This window comes from Neovison vison, chromosome 7, assembly GCF_020171115.1.
Source record: "Neovison vison isolate M4711 chromosome 7, ASM_NN_V1, whole genome shotgun sequence".
Classification (NCBI taxonomy): Eukaryota; Metazoa; Chordata; class Mammalia; order Carnivora; family Mustelidae; genus Neogale; species Neogale vison.
This window is the reverse complement of record NC_058097.1, coordinates 173,893,899-173,907,899: the sequence shown is the minus strand read 5'-3', so window position 1 is coordinate 173,907,899 and position 14,001 is coordinate 173,893,899. Positions and strand designations below refer to the sequence as shown.

General features: G+C 36.1%; 1 protein-coding gene across 3 annotated transcripts in view; it reads right to left on the bottom strand.

The window, feature by feature from the left end:
* Positions 1 to 14,001, bottom strand: part of METTL15 (methyltransferase like 15) — a 190,157-nt gene that overhangs the window by 27,494 nt on the left and 148,662 nt on the right. For 2 of the 3 annotated variants that reach the window (XM_044259000.1, XM_044258999.1), the window contains exons 4-5: positions 11,584 to 11,775; positions 8,975 to 9,153 (exon numbers count right to left, since the gene is read on the bottom strand). In XM_044259000.1, coding sequence (XP_044114935.1) covers positions 8,975 to 9,153; positions 11,584 to 11,775 — 371 coding nt within the window. The remainder of the gene's footprint in view (positions 1 to 8,974; positions 9,154 to 11,583; positions 11,776 to 14,001) is intronic. The other variant, XM_044259001.1, reaches the window with a different exon arrangement.

The following is a 14,001-nucleotide window of genomic DNA, read 5'->3' as shown; positions in this document are numbered from 1 at the left end:
GGAATTGGACCCTGAATTGCCTGTCTTCTACTTTCCTCAGCCCTCTGAAAGCTTACCTGCTTTTTCATTTATTTATTCATTTGTTTTTTCACATCTGCAGTTAATGACTATCTATTGGGTAGAAGGGACTTTTCTATAAATAGCCATCATTTCTCCTAATAAAAGACTCAACCAAAGGTCTCCTTTCTGTAACTTCTACCTAATCCCTCCCCACAATAACTCAAACCCTCCTGCCACATCAAAATCAACTTCTCCCTTTTTAGGTTCTCCTACCTTTTTTGTTCATGACTCTATTATATACAGCATTTATCACAGGGTAACAAAGTGAGCAGCTTTTATGACTGTCTCCCATATGAGTATGTGAGATCCTAGAAGACTGAGTTGTCAGCATTCTCTATCAACAGTTCATACTGTACCTTAAGCATAAGAAAAGGATCTAGGGTAGTGTCCTAAGTAAAGGCACAGGGTCTAGAGTAAGATTACTAGCTTCTAATTCCAGCTCCACTTGACAAGAGACAAGTTACTTAAGATTCTTTGTGCTTCAGTTTACCTATGTGTAAAATAGGAATAAAAACAGTACTGACCTTACGGATTTTTTTTTTTTCAAGATTTTATTTATTTGTTTGACAGAGAGAGACACAGGGAGAGAGGAACATGTTGGAGGCCACGGCATGGTTGGAGTCATGGATCAAACCAGGCCCTGACTTGTGTCTCCTTTGAAACGTGCTCACGGTCCCTGTTCGGGCGCCACTTGTCGCAGCCGGCATGACAAATCGACCAGGAAACGTGAGGGTAAGAGGATGGTGAAAAGAAATGAAGAGACAAAGAGATGGGGGCAGGAGGGACACTGAGGAGGATGTCCAACAGTGCCGATTTTATTCCACATCTTACAATCATTTATAAGGCAGACCACAATAGGAGGAGTAATACATCAGTACCTAGGCAGATGACCGCAGGTTTCTATAACAAGTTTACATTAACTACAAGCAAACCTCATGATGCCAGGTAGTCTCCGCTAAAGCCATTAGCAAGACAATCAACCAGGAAGTAGCTTATGGCAGGTACAGGAACAACAAGGACCAACTAAGAATTCATGACTCTGACCACATTGTTCCCGTCTGTAAGGAAGAGCGTGTGGGAAGTCACGTAGGCGAGCGCACGACACAGAGCACAGACCCCTTCTCAGTGTTACTCAACTTTCCTGTCCTTAACCTTGTCAAGGTGTCCGGACTTGAAAGGAGACACAAGTCAAGGCCTGGTTTGATCCACGACTCCCAACCATGCCGTGGCCTCCAACAGGAACACAAGCAGGGGGAGTGGGAGATGGAGAAGCAGGCTTCTCACTGAGCAGGGAGCTGGATGTGGGACTCGATCCCAGGACCCTGGGATCATGACCTGAGCTGAAGGCAGACGCTTTAATGACTGAGTCACCCAGGTGCCCCAGACCTTATGGATTATTGGTGAGGTTTGAGTTAATACATAAAAATAATTTAGGATAGTGTCTCGTATGTGCTCAGTGTAAGTGTTAGCTGGCATTTATTGTTATCATCATCATCATCATCATCATTCAATAAGGGCTGGGTCACCGTCACTTGGGATTAGAGCAATCCTTGCTCCCCACTTGATACTTCAAACTGAGAATTGCCAGATTTTTTTTAGAAGGAAGAGATTTTCAGGTTTTTCTTTTCTTTTTTCTTTTTTTTCACATTTCATTCTTTTCTGAGTTGGGCTTCTTGTACAGAATGTCTCTTGGAAAGATTACTTATTAAAATAAGTTTACTTACAAAATGTCATTTGATAATTTAGTTGGCATGAAGTTACCATACTAATGTACACAGTGTATAACAGATTGAACTCAAGAGATTTAAACGACAGAATAAGTGCATTATCATAGGCAGTGACAATGACAACTATGACTCACAGGCAAGCCATCCAAATTTAACTATAGGTTTGACCATACCATTTTCCACCAGAGTGACAACTGAACTCTCTGACATCTTCATTTATTTCTTAATCACGGCAATGTTAGTATTCAGAGTGCTTTTGGGGGAAGATGGAGGAAGCAACATGTAGGTTATTAAAACAATAAAGGGATGGCAAGCTAATCTCACTAACTTCATCGGGAAACAGTTCCACTAAAATTTGATGGCAATGACTATTTCTTAATGAATGCTGCACTTTATTTATTTTGTACTTTGAATGTTTCTCTCCAGATGAACAAAAAATTTGCTGGAAAAAGATGATTTCAGATACAAACTGAGGCATAAGCTATTATTGGTTACTGTGGAAAGATAAACCTTATATGTACCAAGGCAGCAAAAGATGATTTTTCTTTTTTCTAAAAGTCGCATAATCCCTAAGGGAAGAGCAGGTTGGGATGAAGCAATTAGCTTATCACAGATCACACTGTTTGGCTGTGGACAGGTAATCATTGGTATAAGACCACAGTCATGGTTCTGATGAATGTACCTGTTTGCTCCCTGGATTACCCCAGGTCTGGATGTAGAGAAAAAGAAAAAACTTACAGTTGGATTTACACTTTAAAATTCACAGAGAATTTTCTTATATACCTCTCATTTATTGGTCATAGCAAGAATTAGTTATTCTTCTTTTCCAGATGAGGAAATAAGGATCAGAGAAAACAAGTGATTTATTCAAGTTCACAGAGCAAATAAATAGCAGAACCAAAGAACCTGAGAATGTTTGATCCATGTCCTAGAGAATTTCAACTTATTCCTCAAGTTGTTTTAATTATATTGAATACTTTGATGCTTGGGTCTCCCCCTCTTCAGTGTTAAGGGCAGAGTACAATTGATTCTCAGTAATACCTAACAACTTATACTTTTTTGCCCCTGAATTTTCATTTTTACTTTGGCTGGGAATGTACACATCTTTTTATTGATTTATTTGTTCAACAAGCATTCATTAAGCTCTGGCCATGTACCCAGTTCATGAGTCAGAATAAAGGTTACATAAAAGTTTTAGTCAGGGAATAATAAGTCTATATATTTAATCAACAAGAACCAAACATAGCTAAGAAGCTTCCCCCCCAACTCCATTCACATTAAAACACTGATATTGTAAGCCTTCTGTCACTTCTTGATTATCAGTGCATTGATTATCTATTTTTGTGAATCTTAATCTAAATCCCAATGATCTGAAAAGTGATAGGCATACTTTGATTTTGGCATAAGCTGAAAACTATGAGTGAATTTCAATATTAATTTAAGAAAAACATAGTAGGGTTATGAAAAAAGTAACAAATGATCATTATAATAAATACTATTTTTTAAAAAGATTTTACTTATTTATTTTTCAGAGAGCGAGCACAAGCAGGCAGAGTGGCAGGCAGAGGCAGAGAGAGAAGCAGGCTCCTCACTGAGCAAGGAGCCCGATGTGGGACTTGATCCCAGAACTCTGGGATCATGACCTGAGCCAAAGGCAGCAGGTTAACCAACTGAGCCACCCACGTGCCCCTCATAAATATTATCTACTTCCATTTCAAGATGAGAACGAGAAGGCCTAGAACTGTTTGAGTTTACATAGAAAGCAAGCTGCAGAACCAGGACTTGAAGTAAAATCTCTTCATTAAACTAAATTTAACTTAATAATTAAGTTTCCCTTGATGTATCCAGAGGATGGGAAGAGCAATGGAATATGGAATAAAATACGGACAGCCTCTTGAGAAAATATTCAGAGGCAAGGCTAGAACCAATGCCATTTTTAAGACTACAACATTCAAACATACATTAATTCTAGACCACAGTCATTTTATTTTTTATAAAATTACTTAAATCTTCTTTTTCCTGGACAGCTCAAGAGATTTTAATATGTATCATTTCCCATTATTAAAAACTCTTAATAAAAATATTTCATTAGTTTACTTTTTCTTCACAGCACCTCTAAAGATTAAGAGAGGAAAAATACCATTTCAGCCCTAAAGATGAATATATTAAAGTACTGGGAAGGCAATGTGCTTTTTCTAATTTACTTGTGTACATCAGTGTTAGTATTATTGAAGCATATTGGTATGACCTCTAAGGCTGAACACCAATTTTTTAGTTATACTGATGTTATTTCACTGAATACCAGCTTTATAAAAGCAGAGCCTTCCTGATTGATGTAGTTTTGTTTATTTTATATATTAACCTTAAAAAATTACTTATCAAATGCTTTCCAAGGGCCAAAACCATGCTAAGTGCTGGGGGCACAGTCATGACAGTGCCCTCACAGTGCTTATCATCTGGAGCAGGACTGTCTAAAAAAAATATAATGTGATCCACATATATTACTTAAAATTTTCTACATCCTCCTTAAATAAGTAAAAAGAATGGGTACAGTTCATTTTAATACTGTATGTAACCCAATAATTTCTAAAATATGATCATTTCAACACAGAATGAACATATAAATTTTTGAGAGACACTAAATTCTTTTTTCAAATTAAGGTGTGTATTTTATATTCAATTAGGAACAGCCACATTTCAAGAGTTCCAGGGACACATGTGGCTACTGGCAACTGTACTAAATAGTATAGGTCTAGGGGAGAAGTTCAATAGGAAGCAAGGAATAGAAGTGAAAGTGCTATGGCAGGGAAATGCGGTGCTATCGGAGCATGGAGAAGAGCATCTCAACTCATCTGTGTAGAGCTAGAAAAAACTTTCTTCTAGAAAAAACACTTCAGCTACGCTCCAAAGGATGAGCTGGCATTAGCTACACGAAAGGACAGGGCTTGAGCCCTTTGGTGTTGATAATACACAGGGCCCGTAAGTGAGAGTGACTCTGGTGTGCTGGAAAGACGAGACTACAGAACTTTACTCCAGTTAGAGCAGAGATTACTACGGAGAGCAAGAAAGATGAAAATGAAAAGAGAGGTACGAGCTTGTCCATGAAAAGCTTTACAAACCATGTAAAGGGATTCAGATTTTATTCTAAGGAATTCATCCTTTCTAAAGACTTTAGGTCTCTATATATGGAACTAGCAGTTTCAGACTGAAATGTGCTCCTCTTCATGGAAATACAAGGAGCAGTAAGACAGATGGAGATGACAAGGCTAAAGCAAGATGATCATTTATTAGTTTGGTTCCACATTAAATTAGTCCCCTCAGGTTATTTTCAAGTTTTAGATTTCATAAATCTAACTTTTTAGTTATAACCATATTAGAACATAAACTAGGCTTAACAAAGTGCAACTTGTTATTTATGAATTATTTTTGGAGGGAACACTGGCATGTATTAGATATTAATATTAAAATTTCTGACAATATTTAGTTCTAAATAGTGTGTATGAATAGTGAAGTCCCACAGGTTGTTTAGGAGTTATAAAGTACTAATTTGGTAATTCACCAAGTAATTCATGGTAATTGTAAGGGTCCTGTTCCAATCTGCAGCCTCAAGCCTGTCTTAAGGTACTCACATGATATGGCAGAATACTGGAGCTATAGTTACTTGTACTAGCAAAAGACCCCAGGCTTTAGGTCTTATAAATTACAACTTAATCACTTGAATTATTATGTAATTCTACTACGTATACTGTGATTATAAGTGTAGTGGTCTCCCTTGTCCTAATGGATTATTAGCTTTTTGAAAGTAAAGTAAGTGATTTAGTATTTCCATCAATATATGCATTTTACTATATATCAGGAACTGTAGTATATTTCTCAGAGTGCTTGATATCTTGAATATACTTAGTATGATTTTATTAGAACCAGAAAAGATGTCCAAATCTAGTCACAGCATACTACAGCCTGCCAAAATACATGTTTGTTAATACAGATACTGCGTAGGAACTGTACCAGGTTGAATAGTGTCCCCCAAAGTTTTTGTTTACTAGGAACCATGAACATAACTTTATTTGGAAATAGGATCTTTGCAGATATCATCAAGATGAGGACATTCTATTAGGTTGGGCCCTAAATCTAATATGACTGATGTCCTTATAATAACAGGAAAATTTGGACACAAAAACAGGTACAAGGAGAATCCCATGTGATAGTGGAGGCAGAGACTTAGCAATACCATATACAAGCCAAGGAACATCGAGGATTGCTGTCAGCTGCCATACACTAGGAAGAGTCAAGCAGGCATTTTCCTCTAGAGCCCTGCTGCTCCCTTGACTTTGGATTCTAGCCTCCAGAACTGTGATAGAGTAAATTTCTGTTCTTTTAAGCCATCAAATGTGTGGTACTTTGTTACTGCAGCCCTAGGAAACTAATACTGGGCCCTCTACTGCTTTCTACATTCCCTCTGTGAGTCGCTCTCTTAAGGGACTTCCATTTAAGGGACTTGACAAATTAATCCCTTTCTCTGTTCAACTGTCCAGGGTAGTATTTTACTCTGGCATTCCTATATAGTCCTGCTCCCACCAAAAGAGCTATACCCTTATAGCCCAGCCCAGAGCACTTACTTTTGCCATCAATTAATTTCATCAAATATTACACAAACTGGTGAAATATGAATGCAAAACGAAAGACATCTGCTGTGCCCATGAAAACTAATGTAGACACTTTGGAGACTCTGATAAAGGTGAATCATGTAAAAAAATTCAATCAAATTAGATGTACCTGAGGTAATTATGAAAGACTGAAAAATTATGAAAATCTAGAAAATATGTTCAGATTGATTTGTAAATCTCTTTAAACTATAACTTCACTTTAATAAAAATAAAATCAGAGCTTACAGAAGGCATGCCATGGGGTGTGGTTTATGTAAGAATGGACTTTGTAGAATTGCAATTAAGACTCAAACATCTCCATATATATATATATATATATATATATATATATATATATATATATAAATATGTATAGGTTCTATAATTCTCCACATGTACCAACTTTTTTATTACTCACAAAATCAAAACTTCGGATTTACAGTATAAGTAGATCTTCGGATCTACAGTATAAGTAGAAGAACTATGTTTACTATACTATGTTTTTATTCAGTCACTTACCAGTCAGTAAACTTTTTGAACAAAGGCTCTGACCGGCTCTCCATTCTACTGCTAGTACTCAGTATAATGCCTGGCATATAGCAGCCTCTCCCAAAATAGTTTTTGAAGAAAGGAGCGCAAGATGCAAACCCATTTTATTTCTGTTTTTTCCCTTTTCCACAGAATTATATCATAAATAAATTTGTATTGCTATGGGCTGATCTGAGCCATAAAAATGGACTTATTATGGGGAACTCAATCTTTTAATGGCATTTATTAAAGTCTACACATATATGAGTATTCTCATTTTTATGATATCATTTCTCATAGCCTTAATAAGTTTTTCACATCATACTCTTTCTGAAAATACTTAAACTGTTTCTATTTATGTCTTGATTTAATTTCTGTGTAATTCCACAGTGTCATTACCCCAAGTTTGCAGATTAGGACCCTGAGACAAAAGAGTTAACTCAATATCTTAAAGGTAAATTCCCAGTTATGCCTCAAATTCATGAGCTTCCAAATTCTAGATTAGTACTGGCTTTGCCATTAATTAGACTGTCTACCTTGGAGGAAACTACTGACCCTCAATGAGGCTCAGTTTCTTCAGTTATCAGATGAGGTTTTTTGACTGGATGATCTCTAAGATGCCCTCAGCCCTAAGTCCTCATTTTCTGAGAAAATTCTGGATTTTCTCATATATAAACATATGGGAGACAGAGAACAACATATACAGCTAAAGAATGACAGAAAGGCTAAGGTAAGGTAGTAATGGTTAGTGAGTACACTAACTAACTAAGGGATACAAGACAGAGGGTAAATTAATGCAGTCTGCTAGCACAAACTTTTTGGGAAAAAATACCATGGAATATTTTATGATCATAAAAGCCACAAGAATTTTGCTCTTACTTGACAACAGGAATCTCAGTGTTAAGTTGGAAGGGTCTTGAGGCATGTATAAAGCTTAAAAAATTTAAATACTTGGTCAACTCTTTATATTTTATTATCCTAACTAAGTAAAATATAGGGTTATCAAATTATATCATAAAGCAATTGCTATATGATCTCTAAATCTTGATCTGAATAAATTTATAATCAAGTTTTATTTCTTAAACTATAGATAATATTTAAAAAGAGGCAACCAATATTAGGTTCTTTTTAGAAGCTACACAATTATTCATTTTCTCTACCTCTTTAGCTACTTAAGTAACTTAATAGAAGCCATTGAAAAGAAATCCTAATACATTCGGTAAATAAAAATGATGTAGGGTTTCAGATGGCCCAACAAGATGAAGAATTTAACACTGGAATTCTGTTAAATAACTGCAGGAGTTGTATTTTTGCCTTGGAAAACTTTCATCATGGAACACAGCTGTGAAACAACTTTGGCTTCAAACAGAAAGGCTATAATAAAGCGCCTCCTAGCTAGACTTAAGTTCAAGAGGTTTATGGTGGCAAACAGCAGAAAAGATGAAATGTTTCAATAAGCCCCTCAGGCTGATTTAGTTAGCATTCACAAAATGGAATAACCTATACATCACATACCCTTTGTTAGCTGGTTGTTTAGAATAGATGTATGAGTCACTGGATTTTATTTTAGCAGTTGGGCAATGCAATTCTCCTTTTGCCCAAAATATTAAAATGCAGAAATGTGAAACTAAGAGAGGTAATGTCAGATCTTATACAGAATGCTTATCAACCACTGTGATGGATCAAGAAATTCTTCTGCACTTGTCATTCCACGTTTCACCTTGGTAGGCACAAATGATAAATTACCTCTCATAAAAAAGCAATCTATTGCTCAACTAATCAGCAACTACAGTATATTTTCTTAAATTGTGTGGGGGAGAGGTGTTGGAATGGGGAAGCTTGCAAAACCAAAAGAAAGCCGGTATGGAGAAAAGGATACGCAGTATTCAATCCTGCATGATTTTTAAGTACAAATGAATCCCTCTGGGAGTTTGGGGGATTAATATATATATATTTTTTCTTTTTTTCTTTTTTTTTTTTCTCTCAGACACTGTTCAGAATTAATGAGGGTACCTGCAACGATGCTGGCAAGCTGCTGGGTTCTGGAGATGGGGTAGAGGCTGCGTGCCTGAACGATTGCTGAAGCGATTTTCTTGGCATGCTTCTCCTCCCCGTATGTTCTCAGGATGGATGCAAGTGCCTGTTGATCTAAAGCATTCACAACATCAGCTGCGGTGGGCATGTCAGGGTACCTACGCACAAGAAGAGCCAATTAGTTTGCTGACGTCAGTTTTCATTGACAAGAGGTGAAACTTCAGAGTATTGAAGTCAGGCATACACACACAGTCTAAGGAAGCATCTGAGGTTTTTAAAGTCAGAGACTGAAATCTTCAACAAATGAAACAGATTTTCCATTTCAAATACCCATCATAACAGCAATAGTGGATTGAGCGTGACATTCGTCAAGTCAAGGGCAGCAGGAAATTAAAATATTTTACTCACCTTTAATTCACAAAGCAGTTATTATTACTAATGGAGATCTCCCCTAAACTAAAGTAAATGTTTGGATTTAGTTTGTTCAAAATTTAAATTACTGTTTGATACAGATACAAGACACTGACTGATATTTAAATGAGCCTACACCTCAGGAACTTAACTAATTCTGAGATTATAAATAACTAAGTACTTATATGGGAGCATAAACTGAACTTAAAAAGTCTATACAAGAAGATATTCCCAGTCAATTTCCCTCACCTTCTATAATCTGAGAGTTGTTGGGGAAATTGGGATAGCAGAGACTAAACTCTGCTATAAGATTCCAGTGATAAATGGCAAAAGGCTAAGAAAGCCTCTTGCATCTACCTTCATTGCAGAGATCTATCGGCCTCCAGGACCTGACTGGCCTTATTTTTTGGCTTGGGCTCCCTCATCCCATAACACCACCTGGATAAGTATTGCACATATTTGCAATGACTGACTCTCCTTTTCTATGAATTCATGTGAATCTACTCCCCCTTTCTGAATGCCATATACTTTCTTCAGATCTGTTCATATCTTTAATTAGGTTATACAGTCTATGCTATCTACCTGGAAGCCATCCTGCTTTTTAAGACATACTTGCTCAACCCTAATCTCATCCATTATGTATTGACTTAGAGTTTAATGCTCAAGGGAAATTTTATTTTCAGGTTCTTAGGGGGAAAAAACCTCAAGAACCCCGATTCACAGACTACAATTTGCTAAGAAGTCTTCATATTAACAATATAGGGATTTACAACCATTAACTAAAAGCTATGTTCATCGTATTTCAGAAGGCATTCTCCTTTAACAAGACATAGGAACAGCAGAAATTTGCTTGACATTTTATTACCTCTGCACAACAACCTCAATCTCCAAACATGAAAGGATATTTGACCTTTACTATTAGTCACCGCTTTTTAAAGGATTTTCATTATTTTCTTTTATGATCACATTCTTCATTCTATGAATGCCAACTTGTGCAAAAGAAGGTGTAAGACTTAGAACAAAAAGGTTCCAACAAGTATGGGTCACAATCCAAGTTACCAGGTCATATCAAAACATGGGGAAAAGGCTATATGTGAATAATTACCATCGAACAAAGCATTTTATGGGAAAGAAGTCAAAGTCAACTCATTATTAATTTTCTGACTTAAGCAGGACATTACATTTCTTATGTGCAGGTCCTTCCAATAGACTGGAAGACATTTCGGAAAACCTAAATTTGTCTCAGTAGAAATGTTTATGCAGATCTAGAATTGCAGATTAGTGATAGTAACAGAATGGTTTGCTTATTTAGACATAAGAAAATCTAACATTCCTCTTAGAAAGTAAGCTTCCCAAAGGTAGGAGCCATGATACATAATTTGGTGGTCATGGTGGGGCATGAAATGAGGAAGAAAAACGTGGTTAAGCTTTGTACATACAGACTATTCTGTCCCTAAGCCAGTGTTAGGCATAGAGACAAGTGATAATCTAAACTTTAAAAATTAATTTAGGTTTAAAATGACTCATCCTACAGTTTACCAGAATGTGACCCTCTTTGTGTTATAGGAACCTCTTAGAATAATAGAGAACAAACCAGTATTTCCAGGGTGATGAGGAATGAAGAGGAGGTGTAAAGCTGTCCTGTACATAGTACCATGTTGGTACGGTACTATAAACTGTAATTTCTCTGGGGAACATTAAACCAAAGTAACTGTACAGGACAGAGACAGGACAAAACATACAATTGCTGACCTCCAGAATCTTGCATTTCATGCAGTATTCAAAAGAATATGTATTAAATATAATCCTTTTACCTCTCACAAGAGGCATAGTGGGGCCTGCATAAAAATAGACCCATCGTTTCAGCATCGCATTTATCAATACTGTTTATAGTCTAAAAAGCTCATACTATATCTATAAAAAAAGATTATCAGTATGGAAGTTATCTTCTTCACTATTCTGTGTAAAGACAGCAATGATTTTCCTTTTAGAATCTCAAATCTAGAGAAACACTAAAGTCTATAATGAGTAGCAAACAAAACTGATTTATTATGTATGGATAGTGTTAGGTGTGGGTGTGTGATGGGAATTCTGCAGTCTTAAGAGGAAATTAAATCCAGAGCGTTTCTGCAAAATTGATTTCTTGTTGTGAGGAGAAATGGTTTATTGATACTCACCTGCCACCATCCATTCTCATGTCCAAGGGCCCGTCCTTCCGAAGGGAAAAACCTCTCTCAGGAGCATCAAGTTGCATGGAGGAACACCCAAGATCCAAAAGAACTCCATCCAAAGTTCCTGGCTGCACTCCAGCTTTCATTAATAAGGCTTCTGCCTGGCTGAACTGGCCTAGCATAGCTCGGATCTGTTTACTGTGAATAAATGCAGGAGATGGAGAAAAAACTTTGTTATATTAAATTCATAAGGTGTATGATCAATAGAAGGAAGCACAGCCTATTATTAGCTTATTTAACCAATATGTATTTTCTAAGGGCCAATCACATGTTTGGTACTATATAAAGACATATGGAAATGGAAACTTTACATCCTTGGTTTCAATGCCAGAGGTGATTTAATGTAATTTTATTTTTTCTAACAAACACAGTTTATTGTATATTTCTGTGAAGGTATACAATAAGTTCATGGATTTGTAAAATTCTTTTTCCAGACCATTCATATTTCTTTAAAAAAAAAATCCCTTATTCATTTGCACAAAATAAACTTTCCTCTTTTCAAAAAGAAATCTTAAATTTATGGGTCAAAAAAAGAAGTACATATTATTTATCAAAAGAATAAATTGGAAGGGGAGGTGAACCATGAGAGACTATGGACTCTGAAAAACAGTCTGAGGGGTTTGAAGTGGCGGGGGGTTGGGAGGTTGGGGTACCAGGTGGTGGGTATTATAGAGGGCACGGCTTGCATGGAGCACTGGGTGTGGTGAAAAAATAATGAATACTGTTTTTCTGAAAATAAATAAATTGGGAAAAAAAAAGAATAAATTTAGAGATAACAAAGGCTTGTGAGGATATGGAGAAAGGGGGACTGTGTACTGTTGCTGGGGATATAAATTTTTATAACTACTATGGAAAATAGTATAGAGCTTCCTCAAAAAATTAAAAATAGAACGCCATAGGATCCAGCAATTCTGCTTCTGGAAATACATCTAGAGGAAATGAAAACATTCTGTTAAAGAGGTATCTGCACCCCCATTTTAATAACAGCATTACTTATAATAGCCAGGACATGTAAACAACTTTTCATCAACAGATAAATAAAGAAGTTGCATATATACATATAAACATACACACATAAACACACACACACACACACACAATGGAGTATTATCCAGCCATTAAAAAAAAAAAAAGGAAATCTTGTCATTTGTGATAGCAAGGATGGACCTCGAGGGCATTATGCGAAGTGAAATAAGTCAGACAGAGAAAGACAATTATTGTATGATCTCATACGTGAATCTTAAAAAGGAAAGAGAAGGAGAGAGAAACCAAACTCATTAAAAAAGAGAGAGAGAGATCAGATTTGTGGATACCAGAGACAGGAGATGGGGTAAAGAGAATTGGATGAAGGTGGTCAGAAGGTATAAATGTCCAGATAAGTTAGTTAAATAAAAAAAGATGTAATATACAACATGACAACTACAGTTAACACTGCTGTATGATATATATAAAGTTGTTAAGAGTAAATCCTAAGAGTTCTCATCACAAGGAAAAACATTTTTTAATTTTTTATATGTATATGAGATGATGGATGCTAACTAACTTCTTGTGGTAATCATTTCACAATATATATAAGTCAAATCATTACACTTATATAAGTCAAATATATAAACTTATATAGTATGGTACATTAATTACTATCTCAATAAAGCTAGAAAAAAATAAATTTAATAAGCCAATTTAAGTACAATAAATAATAAACAGGGATCACAGAAAAAAGATATGTCAAAAATCTTCAAGCCAAACACTTAAGAACCATATTTTTACCATAACTTAGGATGGGGTGCTGTGCAGCTGCACACCTGACGCATGAAACTATGCTTAAAATAAATGCCTTCTTGCAGAAACAATGTGTTAGCTTTCAGCAGGCACTTTGAAGTGAATGGAGCATTCAAAATCAATAGACATGCAAGAAGCTGGAATCACCTTGCAGCTATACGAATTCTCCTTCCTACACAAAGTGAGATGCTGCCTGCAGGGTTCTTCAGAAGCCTTAGGGCAACTGGTATGCATTTTGGATAGGGAATGGGAAAAGAAAAAATGGCAACTCTCCCAAGATCTCATTCCCTCCATCTACAGGTGGGTAGGGTGAATTTGGATTTCAACAGGGGAATTCATATTTATGATATTATGTTTAAGGAGAACTTCATTGCTCATTGGTAATTTTTTCCCAAACTCTGATGGAGAAACTGACTTTCAGATTCACTCACCAAAAATTCATGGACTATCTCCTATATATCAGACATTATGTTAATTAGCATTATGTTAATTGTTAATATAAAGATGAATAAAGCATGGCTTTCTGAGCTTTGAACTGAAAGAAATATATAAATGAATAGTTTGTGAAACAACCTGATGGGTGCC